The sequence below is a fragment of the Nicotiana tabacum genome, chromosome 17 (genome assembly GCF_000715075.1).
Source record: "Nicotiana tabacum cultivar K326 chromosome 17, ASM71507v2, whole genome shotgun sequence".
NCBI classification, from domain to species: Eukaryota; Viridiplantae; Streptophyta; class Magnoliopsida; order Solanales; family Solanaceae; genus Nicotiana; species Nicotiana tabacum.
Genome location: NC_134096.1, coordinates 96,326,396 through 96,345,796, shown reverse-complemented (window position 1 = coordinate 96,345,796; position 19,401 = coordinate 96,326,396). Strand labels below are relative to the sequence as shown.

Below are 19,401 nucleotides of genomic sequence, written 5' to 3'. Positions count from 1 at the left end.
CGGTCCCGGTCTTCGTGGGCCTAATGGGTGGAACCGGCCCGTGACGGGCCTAAGCCCACATGGTCCTGTGCTTAACGGGCCGGGCTCGTGGGCTTCGCGGGCCTAGCGGGTTTTTTTTTTTTTTTTTAAAGACAATTTCTTGTAGTATCATGGCTATATTAATATGTAGTATATATGTATATCTAATTATTAAAGTGCTTGACGAAAAAGAAAATAACAAAACAATAGTAAAACACTAAATTGTCATGCATAAATATCACTTCTTGATATTATATTGTATCTTATGTATATATATTCTCTTATATATTTTCTTTTAGTATATATATTGTATCTTATGTATATATTGTAGCTTATAAATATATTTTCTTGTAGTATATATATTGTATATTATGTATATATTGTAGCATAATATATTTTCTTGTAGTATATTATATTGTATCTTATGTATATATATTCTCTTATATATTTTCTTGTAGTATATATATTGTATATTATGTATATATTGTAGCATAATATATTTTCTTGTAGTATATATATTGTATCTTATGTATATATATTCTCTTATATATTTTCTTGTAGTATATATATTGTATATTATGTATATATTGTAGCTTATAAATATATTTTCTTGTAGTATATATATTGTATATTATGTATATATTGTAGCATAATATATTTGCTTGTAGTATATTATATTGTATCTTATGTATATATATTCTCTTATATATTTGCTTGTAGTATATTATATTGTATCTTATGTATATATATTCTCTTATATATTTTCTTGTAGTATATATATTGTATCTTATGTATATATTGTAGCTTATAAATATATTTTCTTGTAGTATATATATTGTATATTATGTATATATTGTAGCATAATATATTTTCTTGTAGTATATTATATTGTATCTTATGTATATATATTCTCTTATATATTTTCTTGTAGTATATATATTGTATATTATGTATATATTGTAGCATAATATATTTTCTTGTAGTATATTATATTGTATCTTATGTATATATATTCTCTTATATATTTTCTTGTAGTATATATATTGTATCTTATGTATATATTGTATCTTATAAATATATTTTCTTGTAGTATATATATTGTATATTATGTATATATTGTAGCATATAAATAATTCTAAGTATAGACAAAGAAATATTGCGAAAAGAAGCTCATGGGTAGAAGCAATAAATTTTATTACCAAAAAATGACATATCTTTCTTAGTCATCCTTCCCCCAATGGAATGAGCACAACAAGGTACTAATACCACCATTAGAAGGAAAAAAACTAAGGAAGATGTGCCAAAATACAAGTTACATATTATTCTATGTATTATCTCTAACAAATCTCATAAATCCTTCAAGGTTCGGAGGAGGTTGCGTTGGTGGTGGTGGAAAAGAAGCTTGTTCATCACCACTTCCGGGCGAAGCCGAATCCTCCGTAAGTTCCGCTATCATTTCTTCATAAGCTTCATCTATCGCCGGTTGTGCTTCTGCAATTCCAAAGTTTCTTCTTTCCGAGCGGATCCAATCTCTAAACAATACTGATTTTTCCAAGCTATCCCTCATAGACGCTCTATGATCACCTATTTGCAGTCTTGCTTGACTGAAAGCGCTCTCTGATGCAACAGTTGAAGCTTGAATTGATAAAATATCCCGAGCCATCCTTGCAAGAACAGGAAAATGTTTTTCCCTTGCCTTCCACCATTCCAAAAGATCAAAAGAGCCGTCTGGATTCTCCTTTTCAAGTCCCTGAGACAAATAAACTTGAAGCTCATTTAGATGTGAAGTTTCATCATAATTTTCACCTTGAGACCCCTGAACTCCGTCCAAGATTTAAGAGCTTTTAAGCCCGCAACTCTTTTAGAGGATTGTGAGCTAGACGAAGTAGGGGTTGGAATAGTTGGCCTAGCATGCTCTAAGGCAAGTTGATAAGCATTATAAACTGTTTGAGCGTTAATCTTAATTGAAGCTTTTGCATCTGCAAGTGTCGCAATTTCCTCATTTGAAAGATCTAAAGCCTTATAAATATTTGAATACCAAAAATGAGGACCTCCCAATTTCATTGTAGGATTTAGCATTGCAGCAAGACCATAAATAGGAGGGATAGGAAAAAAATATTTTTTAAACTTTTGTTTCATTTCATTTATAGCAAGTTCATAAATATCCCCACCCTCACTAAATTCAACAAACAAATCAGATAGTGCTGCAATATAAACTAAACAGTTTGAAATAGTAGGATAATATTGCCCAGAAAATGCATTTGTTGCAATTTGAAAATGTTCTAAAAAATCTAAAAGAATTTTAACATTAGTCCAATCTTGAGTGGTAAGCATTTCATCATCATCTTCACCACCTACCCGAGAATTAAACGTTGCATTAATTGGGTTTCTATATTCATATGCTACTACTAAACTTTCGTACATACAATTCCATCTAGTCGGGCAAGGTTTAGGAACCTTTCTTTCTCTAAGGCCATATTCATCACATTTTTTAAAATACTCTCTAAGTCTACTTCTACGGTTTGAATAAAAAAGCCAATTAAGAGCCATTCTAACCTTTTCAATTTCTATGTTTAATATTCGCATACCATCACCGACAATTAAATGATAAATATGACAAATACATCTAACATGGAAAATATTAGTAAATGCAGGATTTAGTGTTGTTGTAAGCATGCCTATAGCACTGGTGTTACTAGAAGCATTATCCATTGAAATTGCCATTATTTTATCGCTAAAGCAAAAATATCTACAAATATCTGCAACAGTGTTAGCTATAAATTTACCTGTGTGACGCGAATTAATTATTCTATATGCAATTATGCGTTTTTGCATTATCCATTCTTCATCTATCCAATGACTTGTAACAGTTAGGTAATCACAATCATTACCACTTCTACCAATATCAGTAGTAATAGAAATCCGATTAGGTATATGAGTAAATAAATAACGCAAATATTGTTCATATTCATGTTTGAATTTATAAATATCACTCTTAACTGTTGCGCGAGGCCAACCTTTATAAGTAGGATTAAACACTCTTCTAATATAATGAACCCAATTAGGATTAGAAGCAAAAGTATAAGGTAAGCACATAACAGTAATCATCTTTGCTAATTCTTCACGATCTCTATTTGGATCGTAATATAAAATACCTCCAGTGACAGTGTTAATTCCTGGTTGAACTAGATTTGAACCTGTACTAGGGTTAATCGCAGAATCTACACTTGTCCCCTCTAGATGCGCTTTCATTTGAAAAAATCTAGCCTTATCTCTAGGGTGTGTTTTTATGTGCCTAGTCAAACTACCTGTGCCGCTACGGTCTCCTACATATTTATGCGACATTAATTTCCCACAAGTTTTACACTTAGCCTTATTTTTTTCTCTTACTTGAGTAAAAAAATTCCAAACTAATGATGTTTCTAAGCGTTTAGCAGGTTCTCTATTAAAAGTAGGAGTTTCTACAGGTGGGTCGACCGGTGCATCACTTGGGTTATTAAGAGGACTAGTAGGTGTATCATCTAAATCCGGTGCTTGAGTTTCATCATCATCCTCATTTTCCTCATTATTTTCTAAGATGGTTTCATTAGGATAAAGAGCATTCATAATTTCATCATCTAATCTATCACCTGGTGCAACATTATGATAAAATTCACTATCGGTAAATTGAAAACAAGGGTGATCACTATCAAGAATTACGGAAGGAGGAGGACGTCTAGGTTGGCGACTACTTTCAACTTGCTTATCTTTTCTAGGTCGGGGAGCCGGGGGAAGGGTAGTTGGTTGGCCACTACTTTCACCGGTTTTATCTTTTCCTTTACCAAACATTTTTTTCAAAGTAAATGCCATATTAATTATAATTATGCAAACTAAACCACACAAAAATATATTATAAAAACGTAAGAGTTGAAACGAGTTTACCGGATTGCCGAACAACTTCTTGAAAATTGAAAATCGTTGAACACTTGAAAACTTCAATTCAACAACTTCACAATTTTTCACGAAATTTCAACAATAAATTAAGTAATTGTAGTAGAGAGATTGAGAGAGATTGAGAGATATTGAGAGATATTGATGAATTGGTGAATAAAAATGAAAGAATGAGGGGGTATTTATAGTTGAGAAATGGGGAAAAGTGTAATTATATAAAGTTTGGGGTTAAAATAAAGTTTGGGGGCCAAATGGCCATTTTTTTAACTTAAAAAACGGTCATATTTTCAGCCCAAACGGCTAGATTTTAAATATGGCCGTTTGATTTTTTTTTTTTTTTTTTTTTTTTTTTTAAAATAGCCGTTGGGCCCGCCAGGCCCGCCAGGACCGGCCCAGGCCCGCCTGCCGGTCCCGGGCCAAACGGTCCCGGGCTCGTGGGCTCAACCATGGAGACCAGCCCGTGACGGGCTCAGAGGCCCACCAAGACCGGCCCACCCAGGACCGGCCCACCAGGCCCACCAGGCCCGTTAGGACCGCGGGCCCGGTCCGGTCCGGTTCAGGCCCGGCCCACCGAGCAGCATTAGATGGAACAAACAGCGATGAACAGTAAGTAAAACAAAGAAAAAAATATATATGTATATTCTTATCAGTGAATAATGATTCTTCTCCTACAAGTGAATGGGGTCCCTCTTTATATAATAGAGGAATCATAAATAAGGTACAACTCTAATAACGGAAGTAGATCCCATGATTAGCACTAATAACCGCTTTGATTTGGTCTGTTCCGGAATTTTCACTGTGATCTTCGACCGGTTATGATATCTCGTCATTCCGTTATTACGCCTTACTCGACGTCAGTCATGCTTGATCTCGATTGTTGCTGGCCTCGATTTCAATGAACACTTCGATCTCCAGGCTTGATGTTCTATATTCGAGCTCGAGCCCGATCTATTATGAGGTTACCCTCGGGGCAACTCCCCTGCCAACTAAATCGGGTAATACACTCATCTTAAGACACATGAATAATATAAGTGCAATATTTAGTAATCTAATACAGTTTAGTGATAGTGATCATGTTTGTCCTGAGATAGGAAGTAGAATAATAAAGATGTGGAAAAGTAGCTATAGATGACAGTTAAAACACTGTTAACAGTACTGAAATTAAAATGATTGTATGCTAACAAAGATTTAAAAAGCAGCAATAAGTTCTGAATAAAATATCTAGATTAAAGAGGCTAATCGAAAACTAATAATGGAGATGTAGAAACTAACAAGAACACGAAATTGAGGAAATTAGAGACAAATAATGTCCAATCAAGCATGATGCGATCCTTTAAAGACAAATAATACTTCCTTCGTTCACTTTTACTTGTTCACTATTTACTTTGTTTACTACTTAATAAATAATAAATAAAGTGCATAATTTACCATGATACCTATATTAATTGGTGTGTAATCTTAATGTATTTGAAAAATAATTTGGAATGAGTAATTAATGCTAAGAACAAAACAGAAAAAATAAATTATTTTTCTCTTGATATGCGAAAAGTGACAAGTAAAAATAAAAATTTATTTTTATAATAATTGACAACTAAAAGTGAACAGAGGGAGTAAGAAATAGAGGAGTCACGACAATACTGCCAACTTTTACCTTCTATTTTTGGCAGCTTGAACTGTGATTGTTACTATGGTTGACTGTGTTGGAGAATTTACACCAAACGCAAAACCAATATTGCCGTTTGTTGTAAGTCTAAAAATATGTTATTACCATCGTTATGTACGCGTGGGGTTGGTTCACAAATAGCAATATAAAAACGTAAGTAGTAATTTCCTATAACTATATGTTGATAATTTCCACTCATTCGTTCAATGAGAATGTGGTTCCCGAGTTCTATGTTATCTTGTGAACTCACATATACATAATCTTGCAAAAAAGAAAAGGCCAATGAGAAATATAACTACCAGTCCAAAGGTTTGTCACTTTTCGCTTTTAAAATTTTAAAACAAATAAAATTTTGAAAATATTTCATTAGAATTAAAATGGGGTCAAATGATTTTTGCGGTATTTACAAACTCGTTTTTAGTTAAAATGGAAGATGTTTTTAATTGTATCTTTAATAGGAATATTCTTACAGTGTAGTTAAGTGATAATAACTTGCTTGAAAATAAAAATCCACAAACATTAAATTAAAGTGCAGGAGTAGAGTGATATAGAGATAAAGTAGCAATATTATTTATGAGTTGGTCAATTTAGCGATGATGAATTAATTGTTTGGTAAGTAGGTAAGAAGAATTTATAGGTAGGGGATGTATTACTCATTTATTTTGTGTAATTAGAGATTAGATTACGCGTAGGCCAAAGCTGCCTAAGAAACTTCACTATCATTAATTACTTTGTTTTTATCTTTCTCCTTTTGTGTGCATGTAATTATGAATAGTACCGTTTTACCATTTGAATCAACGCGGTGTGAGCAAAAGTAGAGAAACTTCCTTCTCAGCACAATTGCAGACTCAGACACGCTATTGCTCAATTCCAAAACCTGGCACATAAGTCCATTCAGAATATTTGATAAAATTGGATCGTTACAAGAAAGATTGACACAGTCTGCTGCATATTATGTACAAATTAGAAAACAAGTTGGAAATATAAGAAAACGTAAAATGTATAGAAAAATAACTTTGTATGTGCAAACTGCAAACACAATTTGAAAAAGGGAAAAGGGTCAAATTAAATTTTTTTTAATTATCAATGCACCCATTTCTCTTCTTGTAATAAATAAAATTGGTTTAGAATTTTATTTATTTTTCAATCATATACACACCGTAGAATTTAGTGGATCTATTTATTATGTATTATATGCAGTTGATCATCACGTATGTACATGTATATTCAAATATATTTTATTATTACCTGGTTAGTATATAGTTTGATCGACTAACTTAAGAGTGCACAATGTGTATGCGTTTAATTAAAGCAAAGTTAAATTAGATAACGGTAGGGGTAAATTTGGTCTGATAATATAATGGAGGTTAAATATAGATAATATATGAAAGTAGAGGGGTATATTTGGCCATTTTCCCTTTGAAAAATGATCTAAATTTGCAAATAACGTGGCCTAAAACCTTTTTTTCCCAAATTAATTATATTATACAACTACTAAATTGGCCAATTGGTCGTAAAAGTTACATGACTCAAATTTACTGAGAGATCCTCAAATTATATGGATAATTCGAAATACAACACGATATATGTTTAAAACAACATTTCTACTTGGAAAAAGTTATATAACAAATACTTGTAGGCAATAACATTTGCAAATGCCAAACTTGTGCTGTTGTGCACAAATAAGCTAATTATCCCACGGGACAAGGAGTATGCATGCCCCTTTCTAAAAGAATTCACATTAATTTATATGTAACAAGCTCTAAAGCTTTAGTAAAAGTAATTGATTTAGCATGTAGTGATTTTCCATCATTATTATATTCGAACATGGACTTAAAGCAAAAAAATTATGTGGGGTGAAATGCAACTGAAAAAGAAAAAAGAGAAGACCTAAATTCTCAATTTTAACCCCAAATTACTCCTATATACTCCATCTATTTGGTATCTATCCTCCCCCCTCCCACTCTCCAAACATTCTCGTCTGCAAAGAATAAGCAGCAAGAACAGGACTTCTCAACTGATAATTCCGATTCTGTAGTCGACCTTTTATAACAAACCCAATTACTCTCTCTCTCTGAGATTTTGGAATTAGAATTAGACCAGAGTTAGGAAAGATGGTGACTGGTTGCTATCATTCTCTCAAGTGCTTTACTCATGAATCTGTGAAATTCTCCGGTTAGGTCAGGTTTCGATTTCTTCTCCACCCAGAATTAATGTTTTATTGCAAATCTTTTCAACTTTTGACTTGAGTTGTTCGTTTTTGGTTACAGGTGCTGAGTCCGTTTCTCGCTTTGCAAAATTCAAACGTGCTATGATTTTTCCTTCAAACTGCTCTGAATCTCTCTGTTTCGTTCCTTCAAACTAAATTTTTCATAGTGGGTTTAAATAAATCCATGGCCAATTCCCAAACTCCTTTCCTCTCACCACCATTTTGGTTTCTCTGAATATGGATTTTTATTCCCGGATTTTCTATCAAAATCTATTTTTATTACTTGCTACCCTTTTGGTCTCTGTTTCCATCTATTTGCTTCCTCTGTTCAGCTTCATCCCTACATTATTCCTCAGGTATCAAGTTTCATTCTTTTCAGTAATTTTAATTTGTTGGTGATCAAATCATCCTCCGTTTCTTTTCCTTTTCTAAAAGTTTAATTATTTTTTTGGACATTACAGATTAAAAAAGGGTCACGCTCCTTTAAACGACAATTCAGATTTTTCTGACGTTCTTCCTGAAGAAGATGACCAGAAAGAGTGCGACAATCTGAGGACTGAGCAACAATTAGAACTCAAGTTTGAAGCTTTTGAGGAAGTTATTGAGTATTTGGATTCGGACAAGCATGTCGATAAGCAAAAAACTGATTTTTGTTTTGAGTTTAAGTTCCCTACGTACGAGGAATTTAGTAAGAGCAAGAATGAAACTGGTGAACTTGTCACCTCTGAGTTTGTATCTGAGAAGAATTTTAGCAGCTTAATTCAAGAACCAGAAGTTGTGAACCTGAATGTTAAAGAAACTGGTTCTGTTTTAATACATGTTCCTAGCAAAAAAGAAGTCATTCAGGAGGAAGAGGAAATTAAGGAAATTGAGGGAATAGAATTTGTGAAAGGAGAATCAGATACTGTGTGCAAACAATTTTTGGGGGATACAGATTTTACTGATGAGTTTATGTTTCAATCAGAAAAAGATTCGCTGAGTACAGATTCAGATTCTGTATCAGTTGGTTTTGAGCATATGCGTTCACTTATGAGCAGGTTAGTTAATTCGTACAGTGATGGGTTCTTATCAGATGATGACTTTGGAGGTGAATTTGAGCTTGATTCTTTGAATGATATTAATGCCGATTATTCAGAAGCGAAAAATCTTGAATTATCTGAAGAAAATCTTGAACCTGAGGATTTTGAGGACAGTGATAATGATACAATGGAAGAGTTTAGGAAATTAGAACAAGAGGATTCAGAATTTTTATCACAGAATGATTTTGGTGAAGATCTTGACAAGGCTAAAAGTGTAGAATTTGTTACAGAAGATGACAAGTTAATAATAAATGGTTCACAAGAGTCTGAAAATCACAAGTCAAATAATGCAGCGGTTGTTGATTCTACTGGAGATGTAAACAAATTAGAGTCATTGTGGGAACATCAAGAATTGATTGAACAATTAAAGATGGAAATTAGAAAAGTCAGAGCCACGGGTTTGCCTACTATTTTGGAAGAATCTGAGTCTCCAACAATGGACGAATTACAACCATGGAAAATTGATGAAATGCTTCACCGTGAAGATTGCATGAGCGAACTACACAAATTCTACAAGAGTTACAGAGAAAGAATGCGCAAATTTGACATTTTGACATACCAGAAGATGTATGCAATAGGTCAGTCACAACTCTAACTACGTAATATCTTTTTTATACATAGTACTAACTATATTAGCGCATAAATGTTAAACTATTTTTTTCAATAGGCCATCTTTGCGTCATTATGTTAGTCTTTTCTTAACGGGCGCACCAGGATTAATTAGTATTCGAGTAAAAAGAATAAAGTGGCTCGACTTTAATTATTTCTAAAGTTTAACATTGGACCCACAAGATCTAGTTTGCTGGGGCTCCTGAAATTCATAATAGTAACATGAAATGCAATGCATTGGATTCATGATGTAAGGAACAGAGGTCGGCCCCAGTGAAAAGGCTTACTACTACCTTTCTCCTATTTTATGTTTTTGTCCATGTGAAAAACAAAAGGTTAGATAATGATACACTCATACACTTTCTACATTTTTTTAATGTTTATACAATTTGAATAGGTCAAAATGTTGTTTAAACACACACTAGTTAAGGACCATTCACAGGAACTAGAGGAAGATTACACAACAAGATGTCCTTATTATATACAGTATACTGCACTTGCTAGAAGTATGTACACGTTTCTTTCTTGTGAAGCTGTGTAAACAGAATACACAAGTAAAAAAATATAAAATAGCCTATGCCGACCATTTGTGTATGACCATATCTGGAAAGTTGTACGTTTTATACTTTCATATAGTTCATACCCATACCTTTGTTGGCCAACAACAAACAATTTGTCTAAGATGTGATCTTGACCTAGAAATTTATTGAATTAGTTAGTATTGACTGCTTACGTGCCAGGGTGTCAAAATATAAATAAAAACCCATTTGAATTAGTTGATTGTAGATAGTTGATAAGCTTGAAGTGCTGAAAACCATTTTTAAGTGCTGAAACTGATTTTTTAAATAAGCATTTACGTGTTTGGATAGACGTGCTGAAAGTGATAATAAACAGTTGATGTGTTTAGTAAAAAAAATGCTGATAAGCTGTTATTTTGTTAAAATGACTAAAATACCCTTTAAAACTTTACAAAAGATTATAAATGAAAAAAAAACTTTGTAAAGAAAAGGATGAACAACAATATGATTGAAGAGAAAGTTAGAAAATTTATTTTAAAAAAAATTGTGGATTAAAAATTTTTATTAAGGATAAACTAGTAAAAACTTGGTCAAACTAAAAGTGCTTATAAGCTAAAAAACCATAAGGTGGGGGTGACCAACTTATGACTTAAGACTGATTTTAACTTATAGGCATTTTGGATGTTTACTAAACGAAGTCAAAAGGTAGTTATAAGCTAGTGTGACCAGCTTATAAGATTAGCCAAACACTCTCTAACTAAACAAATAATAAGGGTAGTCAACTTATAGTACTATATATACATTAAAATAAATTTTTGACACCCCTTCGCATGAGTTGGCTCCGCCACTGCTCACGTAGCGTATCATAGTTTTCTTCCCTAAAAAATGTCCATCTAGTTGCTTCGCAAAATTCCTTGTTGCTTCTTGGAAAATCGTTCACTTGAAATTGTTTATTCAAAATCACGAGCTTTGAATTTGGTTCCTCACAAAGTATGTGGTAGCTAATTTGTTTTAAACATTAATAGTTTAAAAGGATCTTTTCAAAATGTGGCTCTAATCCAACATGTTTTTACAGGTTATTTGCAGAAAGATCCGCAAAAAGATCCATTGCAATTACTCTTCAACCAGAAATCTTCAGGTCCAACACTAAAATCCCTTGTCTCACAAAACATTAGGCTATTCAAACATAAAAATCATGACGACATTGACCCAATGGTAAAGTTTATCAAAGAATTGCAGAGTGATTTGGAAGTGGTATACGTTGGACAGATGTGCCTTTCTTGGGAATTTCTGCACTGGCAATATATGAAGGCTTTAAATTTGTGGGACTCTGACCCACGTGGGATCCGAAAATATAATGAAGTTGCTGGAGAGTTTCAACAGTTTCAAGTGCTCGTGCAAAGATATATAGAAAATGAACCTTTTCAAGGGCATAGAGTTCAATATTATATCAAGAGCCGATATGATCTTCGTAATCTTCTTCAAGTTCCTGTTATAAGAGGTTAGTATCTGATAAGACAGCTCTCCTTTTTCCTCTTGTTGTGATACAATTAGATGTGGCAAATGAGTAGGTTGTTCACATTTAGGCGGGTCAAAAGGAGTCAAATCAAAAAATGGGTCGTGATCCAATTTACCAAAAGAGATGAGTCAAAATAAGAGTAACCAGTCATAACCCAACTCATCCAACATGACCCGACCTCTCCTTTTTATTCTTCTTTTGGAAAAGAAACGAAGTGAAAAATAACTTAATTTTTTTTAAATTATTAGCTTTTACTAATTCTAGGTCTCCAAACTTGATATTGTATGTTTGGATTGTATTTGACTGGTTGAGTTACACTATTTTGATCCATTTTGACCCAATAGCTTGATGGCGGTAATTTTGGGTTCAACTTGGATAAAGTCAACAAACATGTCATAACTCAACCCCTTTAAATTTGGACGAGTTACTAAAAAATGGATTAATTGCGCCCCCTCTAGATATGGACACCTCTTCTCCTATAAAAGGTAGTGACATATTGTGTGTATTAAATTTATAGTGTATTGAATTTACAAAGTGATATGCAGATGACAGAGTGAAAGATAGAAACAAGGCAAGAACAAGAGAGAAAGATGACTATTCAATTACAAATGACATGCTAGTGGAGATGCTGGAAGAATCAATACGAATATTTTGGCGCTTTGTCAGAGCTGATAAAGATTGCTATAGTGTGATGGCAAAAGCGAAAGGTCAAAAGGTAATTCATCCAGAGGTTCAAGAAGAGGATGATCTAGAGCTTTTACTGGAGATCAGAAAAAGTCTTGAAAAGGTTAGATTCTAAGTTTCTCATAGACAAATGCTTTCTATAGTGATTATATTATATAAAAGCTTAAGGTATTAGAGATACAATACTTTTATTTACTTAATTATATTAAGTCGCAAAATATCTGTGCTTATATTTGGAATCTACAATGACATGGACTTCTTAATCTCTATTTTTATGGAAAAATGCAGAAAGAGAAGAAGCTGCAGGATGTTTTGAGAAGTGGAAATTGCATATTGAGGAAGTTCAGGAAGCAAAGAGAAGAGGATTCAGATCATGTACTCTACTTTTTCTGTCAAGTAGACATGAAATTAGTGGCTAGGGTCCTGAACATGTCAAGGCTAACGAAAGATCAACTAGTGTGGTGTCACAACAAATTAAGCAGGATTAGTTTTGCGCATAGGAACATACATGTAGAACCCTCTTTTTTGCTCTTCCCTTGTTAATAATAGTCAATTTTTAGTGTCAATTATGCCAATAAATTTCTTTGCTTGTTAAATCTTTCGGCCGTGAAAGGAGGTAGGGGGTGTCAAATAACACCCCTTCGCGGGTAAAATACACTATGTAAGTAGGTAAAAAAATAAATTATAGTATGTATATATACTTAATTTCCTGGTATGTTTATTTTTATATATTTTGACACCCCTTAACAAAAATTCTGGCTCCGCCACCGGGTAGCTTCATCCTTGTCTATTTATCTTTTACAGTAGGAAGTTTCCCCAACTCCAACGACTGACTTGCGAACTAAAGGTAACTTCTGATCGACATGAAGTGACATGTTGGGAAAGTCAGTCTCTTGCACGAAGAAACGTGGACTGGACTAACTGCATCACTTTCCGTAATATAAAGGTGAAAAGAAAAGAAAAGAGAGAAGGAACTCGCACACTCATACAATAACAATAACCCAATATAATTTCAGTGGGGTTTGAGGAGGGTAGTGTGTAAGCAGATATTACCCCTACCCTAGGGTAGAGAGGCTGTTTCCGATAGGACCCTCGGCTCCTTCCCTCCAAAAACTCTCCACCTTGCTCTTGGGGTGACTCGAACTCACAACCTCTTGGTTGGAAGTGAAGGGTACTTACCACCAAAGCAACCCACTAGAACACACACTCATACATTAATATATTTTAAGGACTGAATCCGATTTCTGACAGTAAGTCCACCAATTGTACTGTGTAAACAAGTAGTAGTACAATAGTGGTTTTGTGGGGTTCTCGCATAATTAAGTAACACACCTTACTGCACGGTAAAGAAACTTATCCGAGGATAAGCTACGGGTAATTCATATTCGGAAACTTAGATTAAATGCAACCGAGCATATGCACTGACTTCTGTTTACTTAAAACTACCCGTTGATTGAGTAAAATAGTGAAAGGTGGAATATAAGGAGTGAATCCACTGTTAAATTTATCTATTGTGCTATCATACAACGAGCTCTACTCAAATCTAATGTCGTCGATACTTATGGTTCAATTCATTAACCGTAGGTATATGTTTTTCACACATATGGTTGAAATACTGTGGTAAACAATTAGAAGAATAATACCTAATCCCGATAACCTTTTGTTCGAGCTCGGCAAGAGTTGAAGGCTATCCAAATATTTAGAAGACTGAAGTCGAATGTCATACTAGGACATCCACGAGAAGCAAAGCTGCTCTTATGCAATAATGCAAATAAAATGGATATCAATGCCAGAATAACGCAAGATGAGGGCACATACCGTACCACTTCAACTCTTTACCATTCAGGAGGATGGTTTTAATATGACCTCCCTGCTGAAAGTTTGTGTATTTCTTTCTGCACGTCTAACTTTGTAGTAAAGTTAGAGGAGAGCAAAGCTTCAAGTAGCAAATGGATTGTCATAAGATCCAATGGTAATACTTGGCATCTTAATACAGTAAGTATGCTGCTTAGATGACATCTCAAAACGGAATTCTTAAACATTCCATCGCAATAAAATTCTTTCTAGATATCAATACTTAACATGATAAGACTTGATTCATTTAGTCAGCCATTGAATATGCACCCCCCAGAAGGACCATAGCTCATAAGTTTTGAGTTAATTGCACAAATTAAATCCCTGCACTGTGGAAAAAGCCATATGAAATGTGCAAGAACTGTACACCAGAGAATCTTACAGCTAAGCAGAAATACAAACTTGCGGCAAGGACAGCAGGCATGAAGAGACTTGTTCTAAAAATAGATCAGTTCAGATAATGCCATCATCTCTCTGTTTCACCAATGCCACCATCTCCAGACCTTTGAGTCTGTTCCTCATCTTTCTTTTTCTCCTTTTTGTTTTTCCTATTTAGGTGGGACCCTATTTGCATTTATTCGATTTAATCCCCCCTGGCGAAGAATGCAGGCTACTGAGCAAGGTCGGAAGGAGGCGAGGTCTCCAGACAGGGCTTCTGGTAAAGGCACATAAGAAAACATGTTATCTTACAAAAATACAACAAGAATAAGGTGTACTTGAACTTAATGTGCACTCATTACTGATTATTTTTCAGAACCCCAAAAAGAAAAGAAAACAAACACCCACGGATTAAGGAACCAGGGAAACCAAGAGAAGTACTACCTTTGGTCATTTGGTGGTGCTCTCCATCTTTTCTCGCACCTGATCATAAGCATTAAGCAGGTCTGCCCGTTTATTTGCTACTTCTACTAGAGTTTCCAGAGCTGCAAAAGATATAGGCACTCATGTTATCAAGATGAGGCAAAGAAGGATCATACATAGATAAGCCACAAAGTTAATGCCAGATTTCAGTGAGTCCTGTAGATGGTTAGAAACACCCGTTCTAGAGTTCATACAGTATATTTGGCTAGAGAAGAGAGAGACATACACCACCCTGTCTCTCACGCACACGTCATTTCTGTTTAATATTCTAAACTCTCAAAAGGTTAACTTCGCCCGGGATTTTTTGGCACTCCAAGTCATTTTGATCTCCAGTATACCTAGGTAAAAAGGTACTTCTGATGGTTCTGGAGGTATGAAAGCAATTTACCTGTCTCAAATGACGATTGGGCAGTTCGAAGCTTGGGAGAGACCAGCATCCCAAACATGGATAATGACTTGAGCCGCTCTTTTCGAGCCTAATAAAGAAATACAGTAACACTAAATTTGATGTATGCAATAATGCTCAATGAAAAATTAATAAAAAGAGAGGTAACCAGGAAAATAGATTAGTAAGATTGATCTGAGTCCAAAAAACATCTGTAAATGGGAAAGTTAAAAGGTATTGCCAAAAAATTATGAAATCCAATTAGGTATCCTTGATTATATATCTAGGCTGAACTCTGAAAATCCAACCTTTGCAGATTTATTACACTTGATCTTAACCAAAGGGTTGAGAAAAGTAAAACTCAAACCTTGTAGATTTGCACTTCACTTATCCAATTTTGGCTACTAGCTCGGATATCAAAACAAAGGAGAGTTGATGGACAATTTCACTAGAGTTAGTGAATGATGGTTTGAAAAGATGATAGACAACATGACATGTAGAAGAGAATAGTTTCTTCAAAACATGTCACATCAAGGGCCAAATAATAAACACAATGTTTATTGACTTGGAATCTTAATTATGGAATATTCTGTCATTTTTGGAATATTGTGAACTAAGCTGAGACAAAGAATTTACATTTTGCATGTCCACAAACTAAATTAGACTAGTGGTACTTGTAATTAGTACAAGAGGCAATGTGGAATGATTGTACGAACATAATAAAGCTGAAATCCATGTATAGAAAGCAAAAGTAAACTAGCTATGGCTTTCATAGTGTTCGATAGAATATTTCTTCATTTCAGTTTTATGAATTCACACAGAGGAAAATTGCAGGAAACTTTGAATGAAGAGAGGGGATAATATAATTGGGAAGATATGTCAGCTAAAAACAAGTTTACAAAAGTTTAAAAAATGTTTGGTTATCGATGTTCATTTCCAAATCGCGTCACAGAAATAAAATTTGATAATCCCTATCAGAAGAAAAGAAAGAAAATTTGATAGCAACACTCAAGTGCAAATGACTCAATATTTTTTTTTCTGATGGTACTCAATATTCTGAACAGAATTATCTAAATATTAAATAAACTTATTGGGCATGGAGCATTCAGATATGTTGTCAGTACCTGCATAGTCTTTGCATTGAAAGGTGACTTTGGCAAGCCACATTTTCAGAACTATTCATGCATTTGATCAACTAACTCAATTAGAGGTTGAATATCCTAGCATACCCGTTTTCATAGATGGAGATTTCTGTTTCTTTTTTCCTGGGGGGGGGGAGGGGGTGTAGGTACTGCATGGATTGGGAGAGAAATTGAAAAATGCACTATAAGTTCCAGACACAAGCATCGCCTAATAAAATCATACCACCTGCTAAGTCACTTACTTGATCATCAACCGTACGTGGTGATTCAGTAGCTTCTGGCATTTCTTCCTGGACTTCTTTGAAAAAGTAAAAGAAAGAAAGTTAGAATCTTTGTTGTGATAGATGCTTAATTCAGGTAAAGGAATAGAAGATGCGTCCTTTATTCAGTTATATATTACATTATCTTTTGCTGCAAGTGTAGAAGAAGCATTCCTTAAACTGGACTTCCATGCCACTAACAAATCAGGTGCTGAAGGAACAAGGTCGGAAATATTGTCATGCAGTCTGCACTACAAAAACGGAGAGAGAAACATTTCCATGCTTCTACCTCAGTAAGAGTAGCTGAAAATTCAGGTCTAGCACCTATTAGAACCTAGTAGGTGCTTTACTTTATACTGTGTTAACTGCCTTAGTATCTATTCTCCTTTAAACTATTTAAGAAACATTATGAGTGCTAAAAGAGCCAGAAACATGCATTCTGTACCAGAATTTGAGGAACCGTCCTGCTTCAGAACCTTTGGGCTACTGGATTTCCTCTGTAACAGTTTATCCTCCTCAAATTTTGCTTCCTCAGAAGAGCTTTTTGGACTCTCAGACGATGCCCACTTACACAAACTGAAATGCAATTTCTCCAATTCAGGCCCAGCTACATATCAAAAACATTACAATACGATTACTACTTTCAATGCGGTTATGTAAACCAGCAGAAGAGAAGTTCCACCACAGAATGAACATGATACAGATAATTTTGTGTGCCGACAAGTAAAATGCACAAATGCTGCAAAAAAGGTATGGATTTACCATCCAAATTGTTTAACTGCAACGTAGTGGCAGCAGAATGAGATTTGAGGTCAAACAAAGCACTATTGATACGTGAAGCACCCATGGAATGCCTAGCACTCGCCAACTCAAACCATCCCTGCCATGTAAGCAAATGCAAAGTAAATACTATTTCAACTTTATTGGATCCAAAGCTATTATTGCACAAATTTGTCAGCTTAATCATACTTAAATATTCATTATGAGTTACATATTATAGGTACACACACAAAGGATTGCTGCAAATCCATTTACACCAAATTCTGGATCGGTCCTAAATTAGGGAATTTGGATGTTTTTACTTGGAGAAAATAAGTGAAATCACAAAGGAGGGATAAAACAAAGAAAGGAAGAAATTGTAACCTGGCGAAGTGATGAAGAGAGAGAATTCATAAGAACTAAATAGCTGTCCGTTGAATCCATAAACTCCAAAACATTCTTATCGTTTTCGTGGACGGAGCTCTGCATTTCTGCAACTTCCACCTTCGCCATATTGAAATCGCAAATCTGTTAAGCTAGGTGTCCTTAGTTTAATTCTAGTTTCATCTCCATGTTAATACGCCTCGATCCGACCCTGCTGCTCAACTCGTGACAGTTGTAAAAATTGACCAGCTTACCCTTTCGTCAAAAATCCTTTTTGGAACCATAATTACAATATTGGTTAAGAATTAACAAGAAAAGGATAAGTTGGTACCACCAAATACAAATTTAAATTATTTTATCGATGAGAAATGGGATTTTATTTCTTTATATTTCTTTCTTGTAAAGATTTTGAAAAATGTATAACTATTTTCTTTTCGGTAAAGGGCCAAATATACCCCTTTACTTTCGAAAATAGTCTAAGAATATCTCTCGTTATACTATTGAGTTATCTATACCGCTACAGTCATACTTTGAGTTCAAATATACTCCTCATTTAAACGAAGGAACACGTATCATCGTCATGTTGGTCAATTCTAAATATCTCCTAATTAATTAAAAAGACTCATTACCCATACCCGAAAAATAATTTTTTAAAGCAATTTTTTTTTTGTAAAAACTAAAATTATTTTTACTAAAAACTGAAAAAAAATAAAAATATTTTTTTTTCAGTTTTTACAAAAAACCTGCTTTAGAAAAAACTGAAAAATATTTTCTAAAATAATATTTTTATAAAAACTGAAAAAATAAAAGCTGAAAATTAATTTTCTAAAGCAATGTTTTTGTAAAAACTGAAAAAAACTGAATTTTGTTTTTACGAAAACTTAAAAAAACGAAAATATTTTTTTCTTCCAGTTTTTATAAAAAACTGCTTTAAAAAAAGCTGAACAATATTTTCTAAAATAATATTTTTGTAAAAACTGAAAAAAAAAATTAAAAAGCAATTTTCTTTAGCAATGCTTTTGTAAAAACTGAAAAACAAATATATATTTTTTTTTTCAGTTTTTAGTTAAAAATATTTTAGTTTTTTCCAGTTTTTAATTACTTTATAAAATTACTTTTCAGTTTTTTTTTTCAGTTTTACAAAAATATTGTTTTAGAAAATATTTTTCAGTTTTTTTAAAGCAGTTTTTTTGTAAAAACTGGGAGAAAAAATATTTTCGCTTTTTTCAGTTTTTACTAAAAAAAATATAATTTAGTTTTTTTTTCAGTTTTTACAAAAAATAAATTATTTTTCGGGTATGGGTAATGAGTCTTCTTAATTAATTAGGATATATTTAGAATTGACCAACAGGACGATGACATGTGTCCCTCCGTTTAAATGAGGGGTATATTTGAACCCAAAGTATGACTGCAGGGATATAGATAACCCAGTAATATAACGAGGGATATTCTTAGACCATTTTCAAAAGTAGAGGAGTATATTTGGAGAGAGGACAAACAGACTCACTACTCTTAGTGAGGCTTCTG

General features: G+C 33.7%; 2 protein-coding genes across 6 annotated transcripts; one reads left to right on the top strand and one right to left on the bottom strand.

Annotated features, from left to right (window-relative positions):
- Positions 1-7,460: 7,460 nt before the first annotated feature.
- Positions 7,461-12,795, top strand: LOC107775136 (uncharacterized). 2 transcript variants are annotated; one of them, XM_016594821.2, is made up of 7 exons: positions 7,461-7,791; positions 7,882-8,176; positions 8,282-9,477; positions 11,102-11,164; positions 11,258-11,527; positions 12,091-12,332; positions 12,518-12,795. In XM_016594821.2, exons 2-7 carry the CDS (start codon positions 8,058-8,060, stop codon positions 12,770-12,772), a joined length of 2,145 nt encoding a protein of 714 aa, XP_016450307.1. In that variant the 5' UTR covers positions 7,461-7,791; positions 7,882-8,057; the 3' UTR covers positions 12,773-12,795. The 2 variants fall into 2 exon arrangements, with proteins under 2 accessions (XP_016450307.1, XP_016450306.1); XM_016594820.2 differs by having other exon boundaries at positions 11,102-11,527.
- A 1,447-nt stretch (positions 12,796-14,242) lies between these two features.
- On the bottom strand, positions 14,243-18,161 carry LOC107775137 (uncharacterized). 4 transcript variants are annotated; one of them, XR_012701342.1, is made up of 8 exons: positions 17,875-18,112; positions 17,494-17,611; positions 17,177-17,338; positions 16,872-16,942; positions 16,714-16,769; positions 15,333-15,420; positions 14,906-15,006; positions 14,243-14,738 (listed from the first exon to the last, which is right to left on the bottom strand). XR_012701342.1 is itself a non-coding variant. In XM_075234690.1 (7 exons), the coding sequence occupies exons 1-6, from the start codon at positions 18,001-18,003 to the stop codon at positions 14,912-14,914; spliced, it is 648 nt and encodes a 215-aa protein (XP_075090791.1). In that variant the 5' UTR covers positions 18,004-18,161; the 3' UTR covers positions 14,243-14,738; positions 14,906-14,911. The 4 variants fall into 4 exon arrangements, 2 of the variants coding, with proteins under 2 accessions (XP_075090791.1, XP_075090792.1); XR_012701343.1 differs by having other exon boundaries at positions 16,714-16,766; XM_075234690.1 differs by lacking the exon at positions 16,872-16,942 and having other exon boundaries at positions 17,875-18,161.
- Between the last annotated feature and the right edge of the window lie 1,240 nt (positions 18,162-19,401).

Coding starts and splice junctions, on each gene's coding strand:
- LOC107775136 (XM_016594820.2), top strand. CDS start 8,058: ATGGATTTTTATTCCCGGATTTTCTATCAAAATCTATTTTTATTACTT. Junction 8,177..8,281: donor ATCCCTACATTATTCCTCAG/GTATCAAGTTTC, acceptor TGGACATTACAG/ATTAAAAAAGGGTCACGCTC. Junction 9,478..11,101: donor CCAGAAGATGTATGCAATAG/GTCAGTCACAAC, acceptor ATGTTTTTACAG/GTTATTTGCAGAAAGATCCG.
- LOC107775137 (XM_075234690.1), bottom strand. CDS start 18,003: ATGGCGAAGGTGGAAGTTGCAGAAATGCAGAGCTCCGTCCACGAAAAC. Junction 16,770..17,176: donor GGACGGTTCCTCAAATTCTG/GTACAGAATGCA, acceptor ACTTTTTCAAAG/AAGTCCAGGAAGAAATGCCA. Junction 15,421..16,713: donor CACGTACGGTTGATGATCAA/GTAAGTGACTTA, acceptor TTTCTTTATTAG/GCTCGAAAAGAGCGGCTCAA.